This window comes from Drosophila novamexicana, unplaced genomic scaffold, assembly GCF_003285875.2.
Source record: "Drosophila novamexicana strain 15010-1031.04,08,12 unplaced genomic scaffold, DnovRS2.1 tig00000512-arrow-arrow-pilon, whole genome shotgun sequence".
In the NCBI taxonomy this organism is placed as follows: domain Eukaryota; kingdom Metazoa; phylum Arthropoda; class Insecta; order Diptera; family Drosophilidae; genus Drosophila; species Drosophila novamexicana.
Genome location: NW_020824809.1, coordinates 722331 through 749904, shown reverse-complemented (window position 1 = coordinate 749904; position 27574 = coordinate 722331). Strand labels below are relative to the sequence as shown.

At 42.3% G+C, this 27574-nt stretch overlaps 3 protein-coding genes across 7 annotated transcripts; 2 read left to right on the top strand and 1 right to left on the bottom strand.

The window, feature by feature from the left end:
- Positions 1-89: 89 nt before the first annotated feature.
- On the bottom strand, positions 90-19820 carry LOC115761935 (baculoviral IAP repeat-containing protein 6). 5 transcript variants are annotated; one of them, XM_030703966.1, is made up of 34 exons: positions 19285-19820; positions 18422-18732; positions 17176-18229; positions 16177-16905; positions 15162-15981; positions 14880-15100; positions 14588-14809; positions 13949-14227; positions 13450-13864; positions 12958-13385; positions 12673-12902; positions 12450-12561; positions 12338-12381; positions 10950-12277; positions 10617-10888; positions 10383-10558; positions 9833-10318; positions 9656-9776; positions 9260-9328; positions 8279-9066; positions 7950-8214; positions 7660-7883; positions 7486-7603; positions 7193-7423; positions 6950-7134; positions 6232-6773; positions 5710-6173; positions 4312-5646; positions 3730-4002; positions 3051-3668; positions 2185-2986; positions 1655-2126; positions 1139-1567; positions 90-1085 (listed from the first exon to the last, which is right to left on the bottom strand). In XM_030703966.1, exons 1-34 carry the CDS (start codon positions 19502-19504, stop codon positions 600-602), a joined length of 14769 nt encoding a protein of 4922 aa, XP_030559826.1. In that variant the 5' UTR covers positions 19505-19820; the 3' UTR covers positions 90-599. The 5 variants fall into 5 exon arrangements, with proteins under 5 accessions (XP_030559826.1, XP_030559827.1, XP_030559828.1 ...); XM_030703967.1 differs by lacking the exon at positions 9260-9328 and having other exon boundaries at positions 10950-12381; XM_030703968.1 differs by lacking the exon at positions 13949-14227 and having other exon boundaries at positions 10950-12381.
- Positions 19821-19882: 62 nt separating this feature from the next.
- LOC115761936 (leukocyte receptor cluster member 1 homolog) lies at positions 19883-21113 on the top strand. Its single transcript, XM_030703971.1, has 3 exons — positions 19883-20008; positions 20071-20170; positions 20239-21113. The coding sequence occupies exons 1-3, from the start codon at positions 19986-19988 to the stop codon at positions 21037-21039; spliced, it is 924 nt and encodes a 307-aa protein (XP_030559831.1). The 5' UTR covers positions 19883-19985; the 3' UTR covers positions 21040-21113.
- Positions 21114-22069: 956 nt separating this feature from the next.
- On the top strand, positions 22070-26791 carry LOC115761915 (protein slender lobes-like). The gene is made up of 5 exons (XM_030703933.1): positions 22070-22392; positions 22576-22662; positions 22722-25507; positions 25569-25790; positions 25843-26791. Exons 1-5 carry the CDS (start codon positions 22362-22364, stop codon positions 26278-26280), a joined length of 3564 nt encoding a protein of 1187 aa, XP_030559793.1. The 5' UTR covers positions 22070-22361; the 3' UTR covers positions 26281-26791.
- Positions 26792-27574: the final 783 nt, after the last annotated feature.

Here is a 27574-nt window from a genome sequence, read left to right as displayed (position 1 = left end):
TTATGATATATCCCATCGAAATTTAAATAAGTTTGACCGTCCTGCGTAGAGTAAACAGAAAAAAAAGCGCTTTTGGAGAAACAAAATTTAATATGCATAGCATTTTTATTGTAAAAGTAACTCTGCACATTTTGTTTGTAAATATTTAACTAAAGCGCTACATACATAGTTTAATATACATTAATTTAGTTTTGGTGGTGTTGTTAAAGTTGTGATATTTTATGCTATACACACATGGTTACTTTCAATATACCGATAGATCCATTTAATGAAGCATTTATAAAAGTTGCGATAGACGTGTAGATTTTTAGACGGCGTTAGTGTATGTTTTAGTGAAGGTTTTCTTTTCAATACACATTTGTGAAGATGATTTATGTTTGGTAGTTTGATAAATATGTTTAATATATTTTTTAACTAATTTTTCAAAGGGATCTTCATCGATAACATTAATTAATATGTTTTTCTTTATGTAAAGCACACCAAGTTCTGTTGCAGTTGCAGTCTCTCTTACAAAATTAAACAAAACAAAAGAGCATTAAACAAAACTTATAACGATAAATAAAAGTGTCTAGTGCACGAAAGCGGCATTAAGGAGCAATTTATGGTGTGTCTTCTTCTTTATCCTGCCACACGCTGCTCTCATTCTCCGTATCACTTAGAATTTCGACCACCTCCTCTTCGCCCGTCAGCAACCCTTCATCCTTCATATCTTTGAAGAAATCAGCTGGCATAGACATATCGCTATCACCGTTGTCAACCATTAGATTCAGTTCAGGCACCAGTGAGTCATCTGTGCCCACCTGCGCATTTATCGTTGTGGTGGCTGACGTTGTAGAAGACACATCCATAGGCGGCAGCGTAGCCACCGGATTAAAAGGCGCATCTAAATCTTCCAGACCACGCGGTGGCTTTAGCTTGGCCAGCTCTTCTCGTAGATGCCGATAATGTCGACGCAACACCATTGAGTTAAAGGATATAGTGCGACTAGCGCGTTCGGTATATTGTGGCTTACTTAGCTCCTCAATCCAACCCTCGATTTGTGTGCAAATCTCCTCTCGCTTTAGCCAAAAGTGTTTGTGAATTACCTGAAAATTTGCATGGTTTTAAGGGCTTTAGTCATTTTAATATTGAAACTTACATCTGTGAAGCAGGGACTTGGGTTCCGTATTTGCTCTAACATTGCCCAACGAACGCACGCCTGATAAATGTTGCTGTTATACTCGCGCGACGAGTTGGTGCCGCTGGGTGTTCCACGACTGCGCTCAAAGCCCGGTTCATTAAAGTACGGCTCAGGCACCAATATCAGGGACTGTATGGAGACGAGAACCTGCAGAAAACTGGAGGTTTGTGCATTCCATTTCTCCTCGGGTCGTCCGTGCCAGGTGTTAAGCACTGACAGACAAACTTTGCCATCGTTGTAGAGATTGGGATTAAAGCGTACCGAATGACGACCTGTGGTCTCTAAATTGATGAGCATGGGCAAGTTGGGATAGTCTGGTGGAAAGAATACATCAAATTCGAAGCAGCCGTTGGCATACGGCGTGTCCGCCGGACCAGTTATTAGCACCTAATATGTATAAATTAATGATCAGATGTGAATATATAAATAGTAGCATAAATCACGCAAGAACATCATTATGGGATCTTATACTACCTTCATTATGTCCAATCTATCCGTATCACAGCGCACAAAGACAGAACTACTAAAACTTAGCGGCAAGCTGGTAGATAGCGTGACTGCTTCCTGCGCCAGCCGCTTGACACGTGAGGGATGATATCGATCGCCGGCTAAACGCACCATTTTCTCAAAATGATGTGAAACAACAAATCGAAAGCTGTTGTTGTCCGATTCCACAATCATATCGTATGTATCGAACTGGCGTTTTTTCATCAGCTCCAGATAGCGCTGCTCAACTGATTTGCTGAGCGGCCGCTCCAATGAACCCATGCCATCCTCATGCGTATGCAACATATTAATGAGAGCATCTGCATCGGTCGTCTTCTGGACGAGCACGCAGGTCTCGTGTATATCCGGTATGAGCAGCGCAAGGCCCTCGTCATCACCATCATCAATGTTGAAAGTCAGCTGATGAGTTTGGCCTTTAATGTTGGACTTCTTGTTGACCCTGTTGGAAGAAAAAATGCTTAGTAATTTTAATTGTTATTGACCTATGAGGGACTCACTTAAGCCGCTTCGCATACGTATCAACGCAGGTCTTCATGTTCTTTAAAAGCTCCGCAATAGGTGGTGTACATTCCCCGCTAACATTCGGCTGTAGCAACGAAACCAAATTCTTAGAAAGGGAAAGCGCACGCAGCAGCTTTAAAATGGCACGATAGAGAGGAATGTGTCGTGTTATGTCTAAAACTGAATCGTTGCGCAGGTAAGAGCTAAGCGCGGGTATGAGACACGACTGCTGCAGCAAAGTCTGGAAAATTGGCGGCAGGTCGCCAGTCACAGCGCGCACATCGTGGTATGCAAGTATATCTTCTCCGCGCATATCGCTGGGTATGCAATCCCCGGGGTTGATATAACTTGATAATACCAACAACAGCACCGTCACATGCTCTTCCTCACTCTTCTGGCGCAAAAGCGCCTGCTCGACGTTCCACGACTGTGTCGTAGAGCCGGTGCCAAATCCAGTGCCTTTTGCCCAGTATATATGGCTTTTATCATCCGACGTCGCCGTACTTGCCATGGGTTCCTCTGCTGTGCTACTTTTTGCGGCTGAGCCGTTGCCGTTGCCATTGCTGTTACCACTAGATGTTGGCTCGCTTATTAATGCACCAATCTTGTTGTTATGGGACTGATGCGAAAAGATGCCTAGACAGTTGAGCACAAGATGCATGGCGCCTACTTCAATGACAACACGGCGCAATAGCACGCCGTCATCCGTGGAGAGTGACACACTATCCAGCAGTTGACGGAAAACCTCAAACGGCAGTGTTGGTAAAGATGGTGCCAACGAAAGGCTATAGATGTCATCTGTAGAGCAAGCAAGATAGCTTAGCAAATAAAAAATTAGATGTAAAGAAACTGCTGCACTTACTGCCATCGCCATCTCCGGTGACGCCTAGTACGAGACGCAGGAGGCATTGGGCACGCTGTTTGTCCCTAAGCAGAACATCGGAATAGGCAGGCAGCCGTAGGAAGAGACCAAAAGCGGCCAATGAATGTTGCGGTACAGAACTAACAGTTATTTGTTTAGCTGCCGGCTCACATATGGTATCCTCCAGGTCTTCGTAAATCTCATCATTGGGCTCTAGCTTAACCCAATCGGACAGTGGTAGGCTCTTCTCCTTCTCAGCCGCTACCGAAGTGGCCTTTCGGCCCATGTGTTCAGGATACACAGTGGGCAAATAGTGTGCTAGCAGTGATAGACCGCCACTGCTAGAAAATCTTTGTAACGGAGACGGCAGTGGCTCAGTGCAAACAGCCTTGATTTTCTTCGATTCGGTGGCTACATCTCCCAACGAACGCTGGTGTACCAAATCCAATGAAAGGCAGGGTGAGGATAACGAGTGACCAGCACCCTGCAGTGTAGCCAACACCTGCGAAATGGTGGCGTCACCAGACAACAGTATATCCGGATAATCTGCTACAACCAACTGGCTGCCAATACCAACATGTGCCGCTTGCAGTAGAAACTCCTCAATATTAAAGGTATCTGTAAAAAATATATTTTAATATTTTACTGCGATTTATGTGCGTTTATTTATTTCACTCACTGATGGGTAGCAGTTGCATGCCTGATGTTTGGGTCTCCTTGTCTTTATTAACTGCTGCCTGGTTTTTGGCATCCTTGATGCGCTTGTCCTTAGCCGCCACCGCAGCACCAACAGTAAGAAACTCCATGCTGCCTGCGTCCATATTGTTAAAGTTAATGAAGCACGATTTATCGAGCTTGGTATCGTTTGACTTGGCCGCAGCTGAAATACTAGCTGAGCCATCACCACCAGTACGCTGATCTGTTGGTTGTTGATACACTAAGTTACTATAAACTACGGTATCAAAAATGAAATTAAGAAATAAAAAGTCAAAATTAATTAAAGAAAAAAATAAAATAACAAATCAATATCAAACTATACAAATAGGTTTCACATTCTGCAACTTAAAAAAAATAGTCCGAAATTAGAGACAAAATTTAACCTTTAAAAACGTACAAGTTTACAAAATTTTAAAAGTCAGTACGTTATTAAAATGTATTAATAAATAAATGGCAAGGTAATAGGTAATGGTTGTCAATCAAGCCTGTCATCAAATATAATAACGCTACCCTTAATTTAAAGGTTTCAATTAGAATCACTTACCACTAACACAGTTCTGCATGATCTCCTGACAAGTGGTGCTCGTAGTGACATTGAAGATCATTTGATGAGCGCTGCTGCGTTTGGCGGGATGATGATTGACCGACGCAATGGGTAAGCTGTTGTTGGCACCCGCAACACCAGTACCACCCATGATGGCAGACAAGGTATCTCGGCGCTGCAACGGCTGTTGGCTGTGCACAGAGACCGTAATGTGCTCGTTCTCTAGCAATAGCTGCAACACCAACTGCCGCGTAAAGCCGGAGATTGTTGGACGACTGCCAGACGCAGAGCGCAATGGCTTGCAGATTATGGCGCCAATGAGCAGCGACGTCAGCACTTCCTGATTGGCTGGATGACACGCACTCACACGTGTAAAGAAATTAATTGTTGCCCGTTCAAGACGAATGAACGTCTGCTGCATGGGCAGCGTTTTGGTGAACTGTGCCAAGTGTGTGTTGCAAAGCAGCTGTAGCAGCGGCTTCCAAAACATTGAGCCCTGCAAGGTGCCCAGCCAGTCACGCATGGGACCCTCCGCACAGCACTCGGAAAAGAAGTCCAGCACTTTAGGAACATTCGCAGAGCTAAGCAGTGGCACTGTGCCCAGACCGACATTCGCCTCCGCTTTGTCAAAGTCGGTAAGAGAAGAATCTCCACCAGCAGCAACCTGATTGCTGCAAGAAGCTGCGGTCGTTGGCACTACAGATTGCACCTCTGATGTTTGTAACATGTGTGTGCAGTACTCGTAGATGGCATGCGCCAATAGCTTGGGCAAACCCGAGTCCAGCATCTGATAAACGGCCACTGGAGACTGGCATGCCAGTGCAAGTGTCTTTAGAAAAGCCGGATATTGCAGCAACTGTGTGAGATTTTCAGTGCCTTCGCGACGGAACCAAGCGCAGCCGCTTTGCACTTTGCTATCATCCGTTTTACCACGAGGCTGCTGCTCCAACTTCACACCTAACTTTACTAGCAATTGATTAAATAGCTCGGGCTTAATGTAGCACAGCGCACATATAAGCGCATCAAAACTGCTCTTCAATGGCTCATCATGCTCAAGTTCAGCTATCCACCGGTAGCAAGTCTCAAAAAATGCCGGTGTAATAAGCTGAGGCAGATCGGGTACCTGTTGTTGGCGCTGCACTTGCCATAAAATTGAAGCAATAACCTTGACAAACCCGCTTTGCGGATTATTACAGCGGGCCTGCTTGCTGTAAGTGTCATGAAGTTGCATAATCCAGTCCAAAAGCACGCGTAGCTTATCAAGCATGTGCGCTGTTGACCCAGTGACCACTTGGTAAATGAGATCACACACAGCATCGTTAGAGAGTTTAAACACTGCAAAAATATTTGGCCAAATATTAGTTTAGTACTTGACAGAGCAACTATGTTGCGCCTTACCCTGTGGTGTGGTATGCCAAAGCAAAGTTCGCAGAAGCTGCAAACTAAGTTCATGATTGTACGCCCCCAACTTGATTAGTATAGTTTCAAGATGCTGCTGCGCAAAGCTAGGTATCATTGGCATAATGTTCAGCAGGGAGCAACAGGCCTCCAAAAATCCGGGATATGCAGCCGGATACGAAGCGATTAAATCTGCCAACTTGCTATCAGGTTGCAAAGCAGCTACATGAAAGCATCGAGATAAAATGCGCACCCAACCGATACTAGTTTTGGCGAAAGCATCATCCTCCGGCAATGCATCTACATCCATAGCCGACAGTGTGGCCGAGCTTAGCGGGGCTGAGCAGGCAACGAATGATTCACCAAAAACTCCTTGGCTGCGAAGTCCTTGCATTCGATTACCAAAGATCGTCTGACCCAAAACAGCAATCTGTACTAGCCCCACATTGCCGCAATCCTTGGGTCTAAAAAAATGGTTGTTACAACTGTAATTGGAAAGTGACACCGACAAGTTTTGCTTACTTGTAAAGTCTCAGTACAATGCTGGTAGCCACTTCAGCTTTAGCTAGTTTAAGACGTATACAGGTAAGGCCCGTGGTTGCCATGGGCGCGCCCACGGGAATAGAACCAACACCATAATCACGAGACAGCTCCAAAGCTACAGCCGAAGGGCATGAAGCCAAACTAGAGGTATGCGGCACCAGCTGCACCTCCTTGAGCAAAATGGCTGTGGGCAGCGTTATCGTCAAATCAACGTGCGTCTCATTTGGATAGAACATATAGCTCCAGGCAGGCGACCGTGGTCGTCTATGAGTGGCATTTGGATTTGAGATTAGCATTTCGGCACTTTGCGCTGCATCATTCTCCGATACTATATGCGAAAAGGGCGCAAAGTTGATAAGTCCATCATATTGGGCGCTGCCGTTCCTTGACGGTTGTGCTGCTGTTGTCGTAGTTGGCGCGCCAGTGCTTGACGTTGTCTTCTTACAAGCGTTAGTGTTGCTAACAGGACTATTGAGCTTGAGCCGAGTATTACGCGTCATATGTTGCATAATCATTGAGATCTAGTTGTAAAGTAAACAAATGCAATACTGTAACATTCTTTATGAAATATTTAGGGTTCTGTACATTTTTATCAATATACTGATAATATATAAATTTTGACCAAGCACATATAGCATATACTACTTTTAGCTGAAAACTACCCTAAAGCATAACTTTTAGCCAAGTAGCAACTTACCAGTCCCGGTTGCATGTTTATAATAGTCTTGTTAAGTCGCACCAAATTATGACAAATGATTTGTATGCCACCTAGCTGTGTGAAAATTTGCACAGCCGCAGTCACTTCCAGCACTTTCGATATGTACCAAAGAAAGGGTTCCGATAGTTGAAGACGTGGTAATGTGGCATTGCGTTGTATGGTGGCTGTAACACAAATACAACAATACCAACAATGTCCTATAACACAAAAACAAAAACTTACTCTCCTCTAGATATTGGCATATAGGTGCTACAACCAGTCGTGGATTGGAGGCCCTCTCACTTAGAGTGATCATTAAACTGAAAACGGCATCTGCAATGGTCTGCGGCTCATCCAGTACCATATTCGTTTTGAGTGAAAAGAAGCAGCTCGAGGACATCATAGTAAACGTGTTCGTTGAGCACTGAGAGAGGGCCCCAAACAAGCGCTTCATAGTGGGAAACTGGCGCAGCACTGTAAGAAAAATAATTATCCAATTAAAAATATATTATAACAAAAAAAACGGAAGTACGAACCCCAATCGGCTATACATGGCACCTTGCTGCGATGCCCTTCTGTGTTCAGCTGTTCAGCTTTCGTTTCATCTGTTTGGCTTTGATTAGACAGCTCCTCCTCTTCAGGTATGGTGACCTCCTGTAGTATATAAAAGCCATTAGTAACTATGGTATCCTCTGGCTGAATTAACATACACTAGGTTGCCTGGGCATCTCCGTTAGAACCATGTGCGAGGACAGTTTGAGTAGATTTATAATCAACGAATTATCGCAGATGTTGGCATTTTGCTTAGAGGGATTTTCGGATCCCAAGACATTGGCAAACAAATTGCTGAAATTATTGCCAGCATTGCTATTTTCGTTGCCGCGCTGGCATTGCAGCTTTTCGCCATTGGAAATGTTGTTGAAGACTAGAAACGCTAAAAACAAAATAAAAAAAAAAAATAAAGCTGTGACTTTCACCAGTTAGCAGTTACGCTACTTACAAACACTTTCGATAATCTTAAGCGCAATGTTTAGATCGCCCTTGTCATTGGGCATTAAAAGCAGATCGCGTACCAGCTGATTCTGAGCATCGATTGGGCCTTGCTGGTTGCTAATAGCGCCGCCAGGCTGTACTAATTGCAGCACGACATGCAACAGAATGTCTTTAAGCCGACGCTTACATGGAATGAGTCCACCACAGCTCTCGTTCTTGCTATGAAGCCATAACAGAAGTTCGTGTAGATGCTTGCAAATGGTAGGACCAGCCTGACAGAGGTAGATAAAAACATTTTGACAAAATGGGTCTCTTTGTCAGGAGAAAGTAACTTACACAACGATTGGTAATAATGGAGGAACTCATGCCGTAGCCGGAAAAAAAGCGCAGCAGCATTTTCTCAAAATTCTCATCGTTCACAATGACCTCATTAATGCGCGTGCAGTCTGAAACATCGTCGCCAATGGGCAACGAATTGCAAGCGAGGAATAGGCATTGGAAGCCTAAGCACCAAGTGCGCAGCTTAATGTCATTGTGCCAGGCTAGAGCCAGTAAAAGCCCTTGCACTGCATTAGCACCAAATGGAATTTTTGGTATATCCGCTTGGGTGATGCCCGTCGTGTAGGGCTTATCCGCCAGCTCGCAGTTAAGTGTTAGCCACATTTGCAACACTTGCTCCAGATGCACCCACGTATCCTCATAATGCAGATCGGCCAATATAGAATCAAAAACGTTTTTCAGCATAATATATGTGTTGCGGCCACTATAATCTGGGCCAGACCACAACTGCGTAAGATACTCTGGCCAAGGCGCAGCGTCTGGTGGTGCCGATACGAACTCATTAGTCAGCACCTGCGGTAGCGAGGAGTACAAATCTAGCGATGTACGATTCGTCAGACGACGCAGCTGTGCTTCCACGTGCAGCTCCAATCCAGCATCCAGACGTGTATCCATAGCAATGGATATGGACTTGCAAAAGAAGCTAAACGTATTCTTGCAGAGCGCATTACTCTCTTTTTTAGTAATTGGTTTTGTGCGCTCGATCATATCGATGTCGTTCAGCATCTCGTCAAACTCAGTATCCTCGCATTCGATCAGAGATGGTAGGTAATTGTATTTGGCAGCTGTAAGGGATTAGCAATGTTTAACAAATTAAAATAAAAATAAATACTGGTGCAGTATAATAGGGGTAATATGATAACATGAGCATCGGTTTTCGGGGGATCCCAAGGAACAGCGTCCCCACTTGGGCCTCCTAGAACTGAAGCCCATGTCAATGGGAATTTTTTTCTGCGGTTTTAGGTCTCATTTTTTTACCCTCCGGATAAAAGTCACTTGCTGTCGGCATATGTAGCACAGCCTGTGCGACGGAGGAAGAGAAGGATGCTAAAAAAATGAGAAATATATTTTTCAAAAACCAATAGAGAACAAGGGAAAGCGCAAGCTACCATGCAATCCATAATAGCAATGGAAGCCTACCATCGTGCAATTGCCGAGGCTTAAATACACCCTTGCATTTTCCAGATACGTAAACTAATTTGCCCAAAAATAAAAGGATCTCAAGCAAGAGCCAAATTCTAACGATATCACTATGAATATCAATAACTATAATGGTTTTGAAAAGTCAAACGGACCGGAAAATTGTCAAATAAATGTTCACCATACCCGTATTGCAAGAATATAACACTATATCTGATAAGGAAAGTTACTTACAGCTATAATCACTAAAAAGATCCCGAGTCTCCTGCACAGCTGTCGTCACAATGGAACGAGCTCCATCGTTTGTGGGTGTGGCATCGTTATCCCTGTACTGTTTGTCTGCATCCAACAGGTCCTAAACGAGAAAATACTATTAGTCAATTTTCTAAAACTAATTGAATAAAATATCACCTGGAGCAGGCAAGTAATTGCATGCACCGCCCAGGGCTGTTGCTGATCGTTCCACACGGCCAAACGTATGAGCTGCTCGAGCTGTGCTGTTGTCACAATTTTGCACAGTCTCACCGATGGCCGACACGCAGCCACTAGACGCGCTATTACTTTGCACGTTAAAAGAAACTGATCCATATTGCAATCGAAATCCATTTCAAGCAACAGAGCAAATAACCCACGAATAACCACTTTGATGTTGGTCATGCTTAGCGTTTTTAGACCCTTATCAAAGTTACTGTCTCCATCAGTACTAGCTCCCAAGCCGTCGAGATGTTTAGGCGATGATGTGGAAGTGCTAGCGGCCTTAACTGAGCTGCCACTGGCATTGGTGCTAGGCGCACACATACTACTGGATACCATATTGATTTTTCCCCCTGTTGACGTTGCTTTGCTTGCACCGCTAGCCTTAGATTTAGTCGACAACTCCATAAATATACCGGGATGCTAAGGGATTCAGAATTGAGAAAGTGTCAGATGCTTTTTACAGTAGTAAATTATATTGTCTTACCTCATTCTGTATCATGTAGATTTTCTTGCCCCAGTCTGTGTAGGGTTGAACAGAGTATTTGTTCTGCTGTATAATTCGCTTCTTGAAGCAACGTAATTGTTTACTATTCGGAGTATTATTGGGTCTGGTCTTTGTAAAGTCGCTTTCACAGCTCATAAAATCCCATCGCGCCGCCGCTGTGTCGATATATAGCATTAGTATTTTACGAATTGGTGCCAGATAAAAGATTCTCACATTTATCCTTGCGCTCATTGTTGTCATCTAGACAGACAGAAAGGAACAATAAAAGCCACGTGATCAGTTGAAGGTCGGACGTGCTTCCCATGGCTGCGCTGCGTTCGGCTGCACTGGCTGAAGTACTGGGCTGCTCGGACTGGAACTTGTAGTGTGGCGAAATAGGCGCCAGCAACTTGACTAGCGTCTTGAGCACAGCATCTATGACTATGGAACGACAAGCGCCCATTGCAATGCTGCGACGCCCCAAGTATGTGAGCAGAAAGAAGATGCTGTAGAATAGTAAAAATCAATTAAATAAGTGTACAATATACGGCAAATCAATTAACATACCGATCCTGTGGAAATGCCTTACAATTCTGCGCCGAGAATAAACTACAGAAAGTATCAGCCAAAAAGTCACCCCACCAAGGCTGAAAGCAGCACATGCGAACCAGCAGGGAACATGTTGTCAACTGCAATTGTGCATCGCCATAAACAACCAAGGAATTAAATAGTGTTTTAGCAGTAACCACATTAAAGCGCTGATGCACGGGCAGTATGTTCTTAATACCATACTCAATGGAGAAGTGCAACAACACCTCGACCAGACTAAGACTCAATACGCGAAGTTTATCCCGCGATGCGTTGCGTAACGTTTCCTCAATAAGTACAGGAGGTGTAGGCGAACGAAGCGCCTTGGGCGATACAGCACGTTCCAAACGCAGAACCACATTTCGAATAACGTTAATTTGGTATTGTAACAGCATGCATTCTTCATATAGAGAAACAACCTTGTTGTTATTGTCCATACCACAGCTAAGCTCTTCATCACGTTGCTTGTTAATAAACGCCTGTAAATGGGCTACATTGGATAGCTCGCTGTTGCGCATAGGCGACAGAAGTTCCATTAATTTGCAGCTGGCCAAGCTGTAACGGCAGTGTACATCCTCGTAAAGTGCATTAAGCGACTTAAGGTGCGTCTGCAGCGATTGAGCTGGTTGTTTAACAAAACGCACAAGCTGATCACCATAACCATCATGCTCCAGTACAACAGGATGACCAAAGAAACTTCCCAGTGGCACTTTACACTTGGTGGATGACATACCGATACGTCCAACGATTGTCAACTTTAAATAGCGACAAATAGGTGGTGGCTGCATATCGCTGAGCACCAGTGTTTTGGTCTGTATGTCTGAGACCTGCACAAGGCGCGTGCAGTCCGTTTCCTCGTCAAAGCACCAAATATCAATATTGAGGGACGTAAGCTCATCGCAGGCGGGTATTACCACATCCGTTAGTAGTATGTGTTGGCCAAAGTCAAGCACGACAAAGCGTCGGGCGCCCGAATGCATGCGGTCGACAACAATCATTAACTTGGGCGGGGGCGTGAGAAGTTTGTGCCAAGCAATCGGCGGACAAGGATTCGCACTCAGATTTTCCATGATTTTCTCTCGCTCTACGGCATCATCTGTCATGTTCTGTGAGTTGTCATTCCCACCCGTTTGCGATGCTGGTTGGGACTGATCTGACGATTGTGAAAACGAAGCCTCTTCAGGTAGAACATCGAGGCAAGACTTCATTACGGGCTTTTCCCAGTTATCCAGCTCCCCAAAGGCATCGTAGGAGTTTTCTTCGTTTATGCCGAACTTCTTTTGTATGTAACTGTTCCAAAGTGTGAGCTGTGGCAAAAACTTAGATATCTTCAGCTTATCAATGATTGCGGCCTTCTCGATTTTTACCTCCTCTTTTAAAGCATGCTCCAAATCGGTGAGAGATGATACGGCTAAAATAATTTTTGAGACAAAATTCGGAATAGCCCAATTAACCTTTTCATAATTCAACAAGACTTACAAGCTTTATCCTTAAAGCCGTTAACCATGCCAAAAGAACCAAAAGCGGTTTTAACATCCTTGTCTTTCATCTCTTCCACCAGACACTCCACATCATTAACCAAATCGTTTAGCTAAAAATAAAATTGGTATAAGAATATTTGCAAATATATTTGCAAATGTAATATTTTAATACAACATTAAAATTGAAACAATGATTTATTCTAATGAGAACTGTTATTTACCAATTCTTCATCCTTGCCTTTGGTCGCAACCATCTTCGGCATCATCATCACATCCTCAATGACTACACTGGCAGCACCATTGACTACGCTGTCAATGTTATCAATGCGTGTGGCCTCTGATGTTTGTACACAATTAAAATGTAACTGTACCACCTCCAACAGTCCACGCAATTGATTGCTAATACTCTTTCCGCGTATGAGATGCGGAAAGGTGCGAAAGTCAACACCATCTGCAAATAGTTATTTATTAATATATGAAACCAATATAAATGTATAGACTAGCACCTATGGAGCTCAAACGCTTGATGTCGAGACCTGTCACTGGCAATATAGTTGCACTGCTTCGTATCACACTTGTAAGTCCCACCGACGAGTTTGATCCATGTCGATTTATATTGGGGAAATCAAAGTCGAAAATTTCCGGCTCAAAGGGATAACCATACAGTCCAAAACGCGTGCTCAGCAGTGCGCAATGCGGGTCCCATCGTTTATCAATTTCGCAAGCTATGTCTTTAAGCAGATTGATAGCATGCTCCGAAATGCTGTTGTGCGACTCTGCAGTGGATGTAGCGCAGGTAAGCATTGTATACCAGCGTACGACACTAGCGCACTGTGCTCGCGGTAACTCATGGAACGTATTGGTTATTGCAGTTTTAATGCTGATATCCAGAGAAGCATGTTTCTGTAGCTCTCGGGGAAGATTGGCCATGCCTCTGAAAGAAACACAAAAGTGTACATTTTATTACAAATAACAAATAAGATTGATTCTGTACTTACTCTGTCAGCATGATCAGCAGTTTTACACATTTGTGCGCCGTGGTCCGTTCACTATAGATTATGCAGTTGCGCATCAACTTCTCGATGTGCTTTTCGGACAAGTAAATGCACTCAAACTGCTGAGCCAGCAGATCGTTAATATTAGCTGCTGTTTGTTTGTTTATCTGGTCCTTGAGACGCTCAGACTTTGGCGAACGGAAGCGATTTAAGCGGATGAAACAAATCCAGTTGAGCACATCAAGTGCCAGATTCTTGGTCAGCGGAGTTGATTCAGAATCACTGGCAATGCGGAAGAGCTGTTCCAACAGTCCGTTACTATCCAGCATGGCAATGCGCTGAATGCGCCCATTGCTTATGCGACTATGTGACTTCACGGCGCGCACACTTATTGAGATCTCGTGTAACCAATCGCAACCTGCATTAAACGAGGAAATATTATGATCAAATCAGATTAATAATAAAATAAAACAGGAAAAGTTGCAGAAACGGCGGGAACTACCTATTAGTTGCCCGGTGTTTCGACGAACAAAAGGACCAGATGCAGTGGGACGAGACCTCAACGAATGCTTTGGTACGACGATTGTTTGAACATGTGGAAGTTCTGAATTGTTCGCATATTTGTTCAAAAGCGGACCGCTCAAAACTGAAATAATTTTCATTTTTCCTGATTTCAGATGGGCTTGATTTGCATTGGACAGCGTGGGATTTATTTTGCTGCTTCGCGTACGATAAACACAATCTTCAACTTGGTGCGGACTCTTGCGTCGCGCAGAAGAAGCTGCAATTGTTCGGGAATAAAAAGCGTGACCAAAACCAAAAAGGCAACGATCAGCAATATATTTTCGGTATACCGAGAATCAACTACCCTTGCAAATAATTATTCACTTAAGTAAAGAGCCCGAAACATTGGAAAAAGCGGTGTGTCTAAAGCTGACTTAGCAAATTTTCTTTTGGTCCAGAACTAAAATCAACTCAAATTTGCTAATGTTTATATAGAAAAGCTTACAGAAAACTTTGAAAAATAATTTGTTGATCTATTTTGTTCAAGTAGTTTTTATGTTTAGGTCTATGTATTATTATGCAAGGGTATGGTTTCAAACTTTTCTCATTTCTAATTAATATTTCAGCGCTTACAAACCTCTTGTTTTGCTCTGTCCCTCCTTGGACGGATCCGATACGGTTTTGATATGCAGAAGAAAATTACGTGTGCGTGTCTTAAACAGTTTGGGCGAGGTTAAGGTGGCGGTACCGCCTTGATCACACAGATCAATGCATGAAGAGAGCTCGATGGGACCGGCCAGCACTTCTGCATTGTGAGCCAACAGATATTCCTCACTGAGTACCGGATTCTCACTGGCAACTGTAAATTAGGAATGAACAGATACGTGATTAAGCAAAGAATACAAATTGTTTACTATTTGGTGCCTCACTATATGAGAAGTCAATATTATCGTCAATGACGTTGGGTTTATAGCTGGCGTGCGGTCCTTTCATTCTGTAGCCAAAGCCATTAGTGTTCTGCTTGAGTAGGGTGACCTGAATGGCTGCTGGATTAGAACACTGCTGGTACACAGTAAATTTTAAATCGATATGGCCCAATGAAACTGGCTGTGCCAGGTTTAGCTCAATTATGTGCTCATCCCATGTGGTCCTATAAAAGACAGAACATTTTTAAAACTTGAAGCCCATAATATTCGTGCTCAACGACTTACGCATCGTTATGCAGTCGCCAAGTCCGTGTGAAGTCACGCTCATCGCCTCCATGACGCATATTTTGCGATTGCTTGCGCTGCTTTTGTACCTGTCCCAGATCGTTCCAGCAACTTGGTACTTCAGCTGAGTACACTGTTAGCTTCTCTTCGAACTGAGTGAGTGCGTACAACAAGCGCAGGTCATCGAGCGTCAGGTCAGTGGTCTTGTATGCTAACAGGTTTGTGTTGTTGCCCATTAAAGATGCAACCGATGGTGATGTCTGCACATGTGCGTTTTGACTTGATGTCCCGGCGGCTGCCTCATTGCTTACATCCACAGAAATCATCGGATCGCTCATAACAGAGTCAATTCCCGCAGCATTGCGCACTCCATCGGTTACACTTAAATCCATGCCATGTGTCAACGTGGTACTGCAGTCATCCTCCATTTCCAGTAACTCATCGCCAGAGTCATTGTCGCCGTCGTTGAGCGAATAAAACAGCATGCCCCCCTGGCGCGAACAGCAGCAAAGCCTGTCCAAGTTGCGACAATAGACCACGGCTTCAAAGTGCTCACCCTCTTCCTCGATGACAGTAGTGGCCTGAAAATCGGCCAAGGAGTAAATTTCAATGCATCCATCGGCGCACACCACACAAACGGAGCCAACTTCTTTCGCATCAGAAGAAGCCGACGATGCATATGGAGGCAGGATGCACAGCTGCTTAGGGCACTTTGCACGGCTGAAGGTCATTGCAAGCGTATAATCATTGGAGATTTGCATGTCATCGTAATCAAAAAGGAGCAACTGTGCGGCTACATTGCATTCTGAATTATTTTCATCTGCATTTAAAATTAAATAACAATTTATTAGACATTGTGAGACGAAATTTTTGAATATATCTTAATCTAAATTATGGAACTAATATATCGTTAGTTAAGCTAAATATTCATGCATTAAACATTTCTGAATTTGTACAAAAGTTATCTATTCTTATATCTTTGTTTATATATATAATAATAAAATATGTCACTTACCTATATCCGCTGGTAAGTTGTGTTGCTCCTCATCTTCTTTAGCGACCGTGGCCATTATGATCTTTGTGGGTTCCGAATCTGGAGCTTTGGTGCGCATCAGTTTAACCAGCAGCTGATTGCACTTGGGACTGGTGGGCATAATTTCCGCAATCTCTATAATTTCCTGCAAATCTAATGGAACTCCATTCGCACTACGGGCGCCATCCATGGCATTCATTCGTTTGACGCTCGTCCAGCTTTCCACTAGGCAGTCAATTTCTTCACTGGCGGTCAACTTGTCGCTAGTGCTGTTGTTGCCGTTGATGATATTGTTGTTATTATTGTTGTTACTTGTGGGGCCTACGCCTATAGTGTTGCTGTCATTGTTATTGTTATTTTGATGTGACACTTCGGCTTCATCCATAAGCTTGTCCATGTCATTGCTCATGCCTAACAAGCTGTTGCTAACATTCACCGTATTTGAGGAAACCATCAGCCCGGAGGAAGAATCGTCCAGATTACTATCCAGTATTTGCGATAACGTGGACAAATCAAAGTCATATAGAACAGAAGAGTTGTTTCCGCTCTGGTTGACATCATTGTTTTTGTTATAAGTCATTAAAGCGGACACAAAGCCGTTGCTGTCGAAGCCGTCGGCAAATTTTTCATATGGCGTCAGCGATTTGTTGTCATCGTCCTTCGAGGATTCAAGACTCACTTGGCTGGCAACAACATTTGAGTCACTGGAAGCTGGGAAAGTGAAATAGAAATAGTTAAGTGAAAGTAATTAACCGAGCAAACAACTAAATAATTTAGCATAATATTGTGAGTTTTTTCACCGCTTTAAAATTATTTTCTTTTTTTAGTTGCAGCCAATGTAATTTACATTAATTTCAAGTTAGTTTTTGTAACTTTTTTTAAAAGCAATAGAAATGCTTAGATTGACGCCAAATTTAATAGGATTAATCTACGTTAACATTTACACAATAGTAAAACTTTAAGAAGATGAAAAGAACTTACTGGTACCCAGCTGCGAAGATGTCTTTTTCAGCTGTCCTCCAATGCTTGAGACACTGCCGCTGTCATTGCTGATAATCGCCGAGTTCTCGCTGTGCCTATCCAACTCCACAATGTTGAGCACCACCATACGTAATGCCATCTCTCCACTACTTTGCCGCACAGTCACACCTAGCACTATCTTTGAGCCCACAACTCCGGCACGCAATGTCGATGTAGATGTTATATGCTGTGTATTAACGCCGCCAAACTTTCCGCTGCTGTGCATACTGGCAGCGTGAGCAGCGCTACTGCTGTTTCCGCTTCCACTATAGTTTTCCGAGTATACATAGTTGACTTTAGTGCGGGCGCGTGCATTTGGTAACACGCAAATGGCCGTAATACGGGCCCACTCAAAGTTCTCTTCGAAAACTTCTTTGAGCAGTGTGGGAACATGGAAACTGTGCATAAGCTTCAGATGACGCTCAATGCTCCACACGCTCAGCTCGCCTGACTGAGTGCAGCTCGTGCACAGAACATTTGCATAATCGCTGTTAGAAATGATATCAAAGCCCATGCCCGGCGCGGTCGATGCTGGATTGGTGGCATAGCTGATGGACAGCGGCACATTTTGAGTGTATTCACCCTTAACAAACGGGCATAGAGGTGAGTGACGCTCGTGCTCGCTCCAGGGTTCGTCTGTTTTCTCCCAGCAAACCAAGCACACGTTACATGTAAAACACATGGCACGATCTTCACCCGATGATGAGGGCTGATGATAGAAGCCGGCTTGTGCCATTTGATCTGGCAGCGCCCATTTATAATCCATGTGAGGCCACTTCTCAAATGTTTGGCGCCGCACTGCTTCCGAGTGCATGAGAACGCGCTGAAAATTGCTAAAATTCCAGCCGTAGTCCGGCAGACGGGAGCCCATTAACAAGTCCGTTAGGCGCTCATTGATGGCCGATGCTATGGCCAGTACAGGAATGTGTCGTTCCAAACGTTTCAGCAATATTACCACATTGTTTGCTACCAATTTTAGACTGGAATAGGGTACCTCCAAGCAAATTGTATTCCACTGCAACGTTAAAATAAAATATATTATAACGTTTATACGACATACGGCTATTTAAGAAACATTCAGACGACCATGTGAGCGACTGTGAAAATAGTTTTGAATTCTAAACATATTCAATATTATATTTTATGCGCATGTACTCATATGGCGACTAATGTAAATGTAAACAGCCATTAGCGATGATAAACTTACCCGTTGCGCCTTTATGCCCTTCTTAGCGTTAAGCTGAGCCTGGTTAATCTTCAGTGTCAGCTCATTGCTAATATCACACGGACACTCGAGACCTTCGCTCTCCAGTTCGTTTATGCAATTCTGAAAGATGATCGCCTCTGACAATATAAGCTCCAGCTTAATGTAATCATCATTCTGACCGATTGGCGCCTGCAGTATGGTGTCTAACAGTAAAACGCCGTTGTAGTCGCCGCGTAGGCCCACATTGTGACCATCCCAGAACAAGATTTTATCTTGCAATGGCATGTAGCGTCCATGGATTACGCTGTCCGCTGCAAAACGTAAGAAAATAGTGCTAAGTGAAACAAAATTGCACAGATTTTGCCACAGAAAATTCAGTCTTACGCCCGCCATCCCATTTCATCAAAGCTTGCAATTAGTTGTATTGAATGAGCAAGCAAGGGCATGCATGCATACATACACATGTAGACACACATAAAAATGTACACATGTCAGCGCAACAAATGCGTAAACTGCGTAATAAGTAAAACAATAACAAAACAAAAAAATAAAACAAAAACAAATCAAATAAATAAAACCCCAAGATTGCTTAAGCTACTCTCTATGGCAGTCAAGAACATATCAAATAAAACAATATTATATCCTTGCTCCGTTCAACGTTTCCTGTCAAACATGCACCAATACACTTGCATACAAATGTATGTATGCATATTGAAACTTAACGAATACAGACAAATTTACAAAACACAATGCAATAAATTGACATTTGTTCGTGTATTTGTATTTGTGCGTCTGTGTAGTAATTTTTTTCCATACATTCATATATATGTGTATACACTAGTGCTGCTGGTGGTACTGCTTACCATTTGTACTCAATTGATACGTCTGAAGTATAACGCCGGAATTGACATCTAGAACTTTCACTAGATTGTTGACACCAAACGCAAGCAGCACATTTAGTTGCGGATGATAAACGATGTTGCGAATTTCGAACACTGGTGCTCCGCCAGGCAATACACCATCGTTGCTGCTGTCATCGCCCACATCCAAGTAGCCGTCTTGCTTTAGAATACGCTGTTCCATGCTTTAACTACATGCGGGCGTCGTGCGCGCGTTTAGGTTGGTTGGCAACGCGAACTTTGCCTATCCTTGGGAATTTTTGTTTCACAATTGATCAAGAAATTTTCACAATTAAAATTACTTTCGTCGGGACTCTTGCTGCTGCGCTGCAGTTTTTCCTAAATGTGTCCCCTTTTCTTCCTTCTGACAGATGAGTATTTGATTTGCCATTCGCCTTAGCGTTTGCCAATTGTCAAAAACTGCAATTCAGAGTTGTGTAGGCATGTAGGGGTAGATTCAAAGTTTAGTGTTAAAATAAAAATGCTAGATAATCAACAGCTACTTTGATGTGCAGCAAACAAAATAAAATTCTATTTGTAACAACAAGTACAAATTGATTTAATTTTTCACCCGTCACATTCGTTACTCAACACTGTTTTTGCCATTCACATCATAGCGCGTTTTGTTTACATTGACAATCTAGTTTTACAGCAACTGCAACAAGATGAATATCTTGCCCAAAAAACGGTAGAACATAAATGTGGTATACAAAAATCAACTATTGATTGATTTATTCATACATTTTATAGCTGGCATGTGCGCACTAAAGATAATATTGCCCGCGTGCGGCGGGATGAAGCAGCTGCTCAGGAAGACGAAAAAAAACGGCTGGACAAATTGCAATTGGCCGTAAGTAATCAGAATACATACATATATAACTATAGATACACTAACTACACACTTTTAAACTCGTAAAGGAGAGCGAAGCGCGTATCAACTATTTGCGACGTCAATCGGGTTTGCCTGTAAACGTAATAGAAGGGACTGGTGCTCAAGGAAGCAGTGAAAGTACATTAGAAGAGGCCGCAGCACACAATTCTGGTGTTACATCTGCAGTAGATCTATTTGCGGATTACAAAAGTCATGTAAAGAAAACAAACAAAGATTTGGAAAAGGAAAAAAAGGACGAACAGGAAAAGTATGAGAAACAAATCGGATACCTCACCTATCTGGGGCAGGATACAAATGAGGCTCTCAAGGTGCGCAGTTGGTATGAATTGGCCCCAAAACGTCCGGAAAATGCTGACTTCGATCGAACTGAAATCCAATTAAAAGAAAAACTGTCACAAGATCCACTCACATTAATAAAGACACTGATCCCAGGAGAAGCACAGCCTGTTCGAAATTCGATCAAGCGACGAAAACGCACACCGACACCAGAAGCATCGCCTGTCTTAGTGCGTTTGTTGAAATCCAAGAAACACAAAAAGGACAAGAAACATGACAAAAAACACAAGAAACACAAGCATAAAAGGGACAAAGTTGAAAAAATAAGCAAAGAGCTGGCCACGAACGCAAAGCGCGATAAATTAAACAGGTTGCGCAAGGAACGGCTGTTGCGTGAAGCAACAGAGCGACGTCGTCAGGAACAATTATTTGCTCCCAAGGAGTCGGCAATGCCAAGTAATGCTGCAAGCACGCCGGCCCCTACGCCGCGAATAGTCCAAAAGTACAATAGCCAATTTAATCCAGAGTTTGCTAAACAGAATATGATTTGAACATGCATGTATAAATGGATTTAAAAACATTTTGTTGAACTGTTCAATTATGTAAGTTTGTACAGAACTTTTGTCACATAATAAAGATTACATCTGTGTATATAAAGCTGCTTGACCTGACTGGCTAAAGCTTTTCAAGCTGTATTTTCGGAAAATGCGGCTCATAGGTTTTTCGTGTCTGATTTTGGAAATTCCATCCGCATTGGCGGAAAAAGGTTGCATGAAAGTTTTGCATTAACCATCCAATCGGCTTCAAAATCATTGTCAAAGATGTTTGTGAAAATTAATTTGAGATGTATTTCAGATTTTTTGCAAAATCCGTCCTTCTTGCTGGATAAATGCGAGTGACAGGGAAAATTTAAGATTCGTTTTACAGCGTTAAACTTATTATCAAAGCATTACATAAAAACTAAATAAATACAAGTTTAAGTGATTTTTGAAAACTATCCGCAACTGCTTACTTCAGCTTCATTCGCTTATCACTATCAGTCAGTCTGGACAGTCACGATATATATTACTCGAGTAATGATACTAAGGTACATATAAATGATATGAGGATCAATCTTTAGAGGAGCTTATTAGTAAGCTTCATTTCAAATATGATCTCTACAAATCTTAATTTATAAAATGCGGCCATTGCCCAAAAACGAATATACCTTTTATATTGCGAATTATACGATTATTACGATTTCGTATGTCATCTTTCTAAGAATGAAATATGTAATTTTGTTAGCGTCATTTACCGCGTAGATTTACCATTAATATTGTCAATCTTCGTATGTATATCTGTGAGTGTTTAAATATGCAAATGCAATGCAAAATATGAACATACATATTTACATAATAACAATTTATTTTAAGATGTTACAAGTTTTTAACTTTTGTAGTAAACAATAACAGGAGTTATGGGCTCCAAGCGGTTCCGATGCAGTTTTGGTCATTACATTTTTTTCTCATATTTATAAATATACTCTTGATACACAAGTAGGCTGAATCCTTATGACAAAAGTAAAATTCGAAAAACCAAAATACCTGGTGTATGTATATTTAAATCATATTTCTGTTGATTTCATTGGCGCCAAACTTTTCAATAGCTCTCCTGTGCAACGTTGTGAGCAGTGTTGCAAATCATCAAAAACCTACTAATACATGCACATGCCATTTTGGCGGTGCACGCTTTGCAATGCTTGGTTATTTCATCTCTAAGTTTAGCGTCGTTTGCTTGCTCGCTGAGGTTTCACATTTGTAATTTGCATTCTAAGATTTATCTCTTATTTTAAATATTAAAAAATTGTAAAGAATTGCAAGTCAAGAAAATTGAAATGGATGACGATAATAACGACGCTCCACGTGGTAAGTAGCAAAGAAAGTGCTTGGCCTGCGGCTGGGTTATTTTTTTAGTTTTGTGTTAAGCAGAAAACCGTTTGAATTCAAAATGTCACGCCATGAACAGACAAAACGTGTTGTTCCGTCCTAATCTGCATGTAGGGTAAATGCCAGATAACATTATATCCTTCCATATCTTACTACTTTTAGTAACTCGCGCACGTACACGCCGCCTGTCCGTCCTGGATACAGATAGTCGCCCTTTGACGCCCATACTGGATGTGGCCGCCGACCGGGGTAAGTGCATTTTGTATTTACTGGAACGTAATCGATATTGAACGACGTTGTTGTTGTAGCATCTCCACGTCCAATGCGCAGAACTCGCTTAAACTCGGCAACAATCGATTTAAGGACTCCGACACGCGCCACCCGCTTGTCGGTGGCCCGTGGAGAGACTCCAGAGCCTGCCACCCCTACTCTGACATTGTCCTCTGTCAAACGGGGCACCCGCACACCGGCCAAATCTGTACGTAAGCAGTTGCCGTTACCAGAGGACGTAATCGAAGAAGACTCTAACACAAAGATGCAAGTGCAGAAAAAGGCTGAGCCTGACAATGACAAAATGAACGTCGTTGCCAAAGATTCTGAAGCTGCCGTTGTTGACACCAGACCTATGCAGACACAGTTGGGTACGCCACCAGATGAGAGGCGTGTGACGCGTTCAATGTCGAAAACGCCTCCGGTGATTGGACGCGCTGTAAACAATACACCTCAACAGGAATTTGATACGAAAAATTCACCTGAAGAAAAACAAAAACAAACAAAGCAGTCGATTGAAATAGCCACTGAAACTGTAGATTCGCCAGTTGAAGCACAACAGTCGATGCACTCCGATGAAGGCGTTACTAAGGAATCAGTTACTACCACTAAAGTGGGGGATAGGTCCGCACTTATGGCAACTCCCAAAGTTAAGGTCAAGGTCAAAGACATTCTAATTGGAAACCAAGAGGATATATCAAAAGTTGACAATGAGATAATTGTGTCCAATGTGGGTGTAGCCAAGAATGACGAGCCAGTCGGTATAACAGCGAAACCTATCGAAGACAAAGAGGAGATAAAGCAGTCTGCTGAGAATACTGATAAACCCTTTACAAGTGACGGTGATACATCCATGAACCAGCTTGACGTGCTGCCTGAGAGTGATGATACAGGTACTCATGCTCATGTATCCGAAGATGTCCGTTTGCCAGATCTAACACCTAATATAAAGACTCGTTTGGTAGAACAAAAACGGTCAGAGCCCATGAAGAGTGTAGGCTTCAATAGCAATGGTGAAGTTGATGAGCCTATCAAGCAGACATATCCAAAGACCCCAGCACGCGTTAGTACGCCTGCGGGAGATGTTTACAGCCTCGCGGGTCGTAAGGCTAAAAGCGAGGTAAGGGATAAGAGCGAGACGCCCTTAAAGCCCATAATCTTAAAGGGACGCAACAGCTCTACTCCTCTAGCAAAGCTAGAGCCATTATTGAGCCAAGCTAATGCGGTCAATGAGCAAAATCCGCCTCCACCACAAATTGATATGATAAAACCTCTCTCAGCGTTGGAAGACAAGGAAGAGAATGTCCAGACAGCTAAAGAGAATCCCACCCGCCGTCTTGTAAGCGAAGACGAGGATGAAGAGGAAGATGAATATGAAGAGAGTCCTGTGTGCGAGTTTTTTGACAACGAGGCAGAGGTTATTAATAATTATCAATCTGGCGACTCAATGGACAGTTCCGTCCGCCATGAGATCGAAGACAATGAAATACCGCACGATGGTGAATCTGTGGGTAGTCAGGACACATTTGATGATCACTCTGATGACAGTGCAGATGAAAAAATGTCGTTTATAGTCTCCGATAACGAAGATGACGACAATAATATTGAATCTTTGTGCTTCTCTTCTGGCTCTGAAGAAGCTGACTTGGAACCAAAGAAACGGCGTCGTATTATTGTTCATGACAGCAGTGATGACGAGGATCCTGAAGAGAATCAAGAAATTAAGAAAAATGATTCTACGGAAGAAGAAAAACTTACTGAAAAATCGATACAAATGGATAAAAATGAGAGCGATATGAATAAAGAAGCAGTTCAGCTGGCAGCCGAACAAGCAGACAAGCTATCAACATGCGAGAAATCACCGGAATTAAAGCCAAATAACTGTGATCCCCTTAACGAAACGGCGCCGCTAATTGACATGAACCTGGGCGAAGAGTTCCAAAAAGATGAGGTTCTAGCGGTAGAAGAGGTTCTTTCCAGTTCCAATGAAAGCGAGGAGCAAGAGGCTAAAAAAAATACGAGCAGGAGCATCTATGAAGTGCTCGATTCTGGTGAAGAATCAAGTGAAAACGAAGAGTATGTTTGTGATAAGCCGACACCTGACGATCATGAAACCACTAGAGAGGATGAAAAATCTAATTCAAACGAAAAACTCGCAAATTTTCATGAGTCGCCTATTGTTAAAGAAGAAAAGCCAATTTCTGGTGAAGAGAAACAAGAGGTGGTTGTCAAGTCAATGGCACCTACTAGCGAATCGTCGTCATTCCACGCAAAACAAAAACGTGAGGAAGAAGCAGCACTTCTGGGTGAGCTCTCCTCCTGCGACTTATCTCACTTGCGGCAAATGTTCAATCCCCTCCAGAAGTCGCGGCGGCAGACGCTGTACGTACAGGATCCACATAAAGCCGATAAGGAGCCGAAACCAAAATTGAAACGTCGCAGTGAACAGTTGAACAGCGATGTCAAGCCATCGCAATCGTTCATAGAAACTCTGGCCGAGGAAAAGATCCAACTGATGAAGCGCAGGCGCATGTCAAAGAGTTTTTGTGGAGCTGTCGATGGCTTGGACACCATCGAACTAACGGAAATACAAAATAAAAAGGCCAAAAACTGTGAGTCAGCAGCTAGCGATAACGAAATGGATGTTGCCGTCGAAGCTGTTAAGGAGGAACTGCCTACTCCCGCTCCCATGTCGGAAGCGAAGGCCAATGATGAACTGTCCGTAGAGAAAGTAGTCCAGCCAAAGAGTCGCAATGATTATATAGAATATTGCGATACCTTGATCCGGGCGGCAAATGAAGCGAAGCTGGAGGAGAAGAAAAAAGTAAGCCAGCCAATCAGATAACTGAATGAAACTAATTTAATTAAATTCCAAAATTCTTCAGCGTATCGCAGCGGGCAAGAAGCAAAAGAGTCGCCTGTGCGCTGCTACTCTGTCTACTTGCATCGCCGACCCCGCCAATGGCCCGTCAGTTGCCGCAGCCGCAACTAAATCGGTGTCGGAAAAGCTGACTAAGATTAAAAAGGATGTGAAACGTCTGCAAGCCACCAAGCAAGCTATCAAGCATGCCATGCAGCTGCTTGCTCCTGATGCAGCAAATAAAGGGGTGAGTTGCAAAAGAATTTTGGAGTGTCAATCCTTTACGTTGCCTTTTATAGCCCCAATCGCTGGCTCGGAAACTGTCTCCTCAACCGGATATTAATGCCAAGTCCGTAAAGTCTAAGCACCAGACGAAGACGAAGAAAAGAAAGCCCACAGTTGTACAAAAGTCCCCATTAAAGAGCTCCGACGAAGAAAATCACCATATCCCCAAACGTATTAAAACGAGTGCCGGTTATGTTACGGTCATGTCCAAGAAAGAGCGAACAAGAATTGAAACTTTTAAAACATCATCCAGCATCGTGGAAGTCGAGCCCTGCACTCCCACCCAAAAGTATTTTAAAGAGGTTCTGGCATCACCCAAAACCCGTCACGGGTTTAAAGAGATGCCTGCCACCCCGAAAACGTCTAAAAAGAAGTCGACGTCTGTACGTAACCCAGCTACGGAGGCGGCTTTGCGCTTTAAAAGGGAAATATTTGGTAGAAGTTATAAATAAGTAAATTTAATATTAGCAATTAGTTAGCCGTTGGTTGTAAACGCAGTTATGTTCTTGTTTAAGTTTAAAAATGTTCTAAATTTGAATTTTTTTTTTCATTGGAAATTTTGTTACGGGTAATAGTTATTGCTGAGGAAATCGAAAGGAAATTATATATTTGTTATACAGCAAAAGATAGAAACGAAGCTTAACCAACCTAAACATGTTTAAATATTTCATTTGTTCTGATTAAATGCAAGTTAAAATGTATTAACGATGTGAATTTAAAATTTAATTGTTAAAAATGGTACCCATGAACACACAAATCCACACAAAGAAAGGCTTTCAATTCAAAATTAGTATTCGCATTTCTTTTTCAATATTTTGATTTATCTTAATGTAAATTTTCAAAAACTAAAAAAATGTACCACTGAAAATATGTATGTATATAAAAAAACAAAACAATATTCCATAAGATCTGGCGCACTATAAGTGCTGCATAAACTTCTTTATATCATATACAAACTTGATTATTATATACAAATAAGCGCCATTATGAACTATTACTATTTTTTTTGTACGATCTGCTTAATTTTTAAAAACTAATAAATATGTACAGGTTATAACACAATTTAAAAATGGTTGTTTTTTAAACAAAACTCCTGAAGTTAAGGCATTATTTCATTGCAGATAATAAATTTCTACAAATGTTATACTCAAAAAATCTGTAAGCTGACTATTGTTGCTCAATTGAGCGGCTACATTTAACATTTACGATACTGGACAACCAAAATATCGATATATTGCTATATACAACTTTTACTTTTAATCAGTAGAAATGTATGTTTCAGCTGTTATATTAAAAGTAATAACAACTTGCTGTCAAATCCAATATCTTTCCCAAGACCATTGAGAAAAGGTTACGTTTTCCATATTTTGCTTTTAATTTTTGCAGGGGAATGGCCGTTATAATTTAAATTTGAATGCTCAAAATAGTAGTTGGTTTGCTGCTTAAAACGCATACGTATTGTATTGGAATGGACAGTTTGAAATAGTGTTTTAAATATTTAATTTAAAGTTTTACGGTAATAAGTTTTCACAATTGATCACTTAACAAAATGTAGTGCTCTTATGGTAACAATAAATTCTAATCTGCTTTAAATGATATCGATATCACAACCTTATTTCCATTATCGTACAAAAATATCGTGTTCTCATCTATTGATTAACGAACTATCGATATCGTAGTACGCCATCAACATCCCTAGTCAAAAGCAACAACAAGGGTACGGTTCGGGATACTGTGATTGCTAAT

Coding starts and splice junctions, on each gene's coding strand:
- LOC115761935 (XM_030703966.1), bottom strand. CDS start 19,504: ATGGAACAGCGTATTCTAAAGCAAGACGGCTACTTGGATGTGGGCGAT. Junction 10,889..10,949: donor AAGGCATTTCCACAGGATCG/GTATGTTAATTG, acceptor ACTATTCTACAG/CATCTTCTTTCTGCTCACAT. Junction 7,424..7,485: donor GCCATGTATAGCCGATTGGG/GTTCGTACTTCC, acceptor TTTTTCTTACAG/TGCTGCGCCAGTTTCCCACT.
- LOC115761936 (XM_030703971.1), top strand. CDS start 19,986: ATGAATATCTTGCCCAAAAAACG. Junction 20,009..20,070: donor AATATCTTGCCCAAAAAACG/GTAGAACATAAA, acceptor TACATTTTATAG/CTGGCATGTGCGCACTAAAG. Junction 20,171..20,238: donor TGGACAAATTGCAATTGGCC/GTAAGTAATCAG, acceptor AAACTCGTAAAG/GAGAGCGAAGCGCGTATCAA.
- LOC115761915 (XM_030703933.1), top strand. CDS start 22,362: ATGGATGACGATAATAACGACGCTCCACGTG. Junction 25,508..25,568: donor AGCTGGAGGAGAAGAAAAAA/GTAAGCCAGCCA, acceptor AAAATTCTTCAG/CGTATCGCAGCGGGCAAGAA. Junction 25,791..25,842: donor CTGATGCAGCAAATAAAGGG/GTGAGTTGCAAA, acceptor TGCCTTTTATAG/CCCCAATCGCTGGCTCGGAA.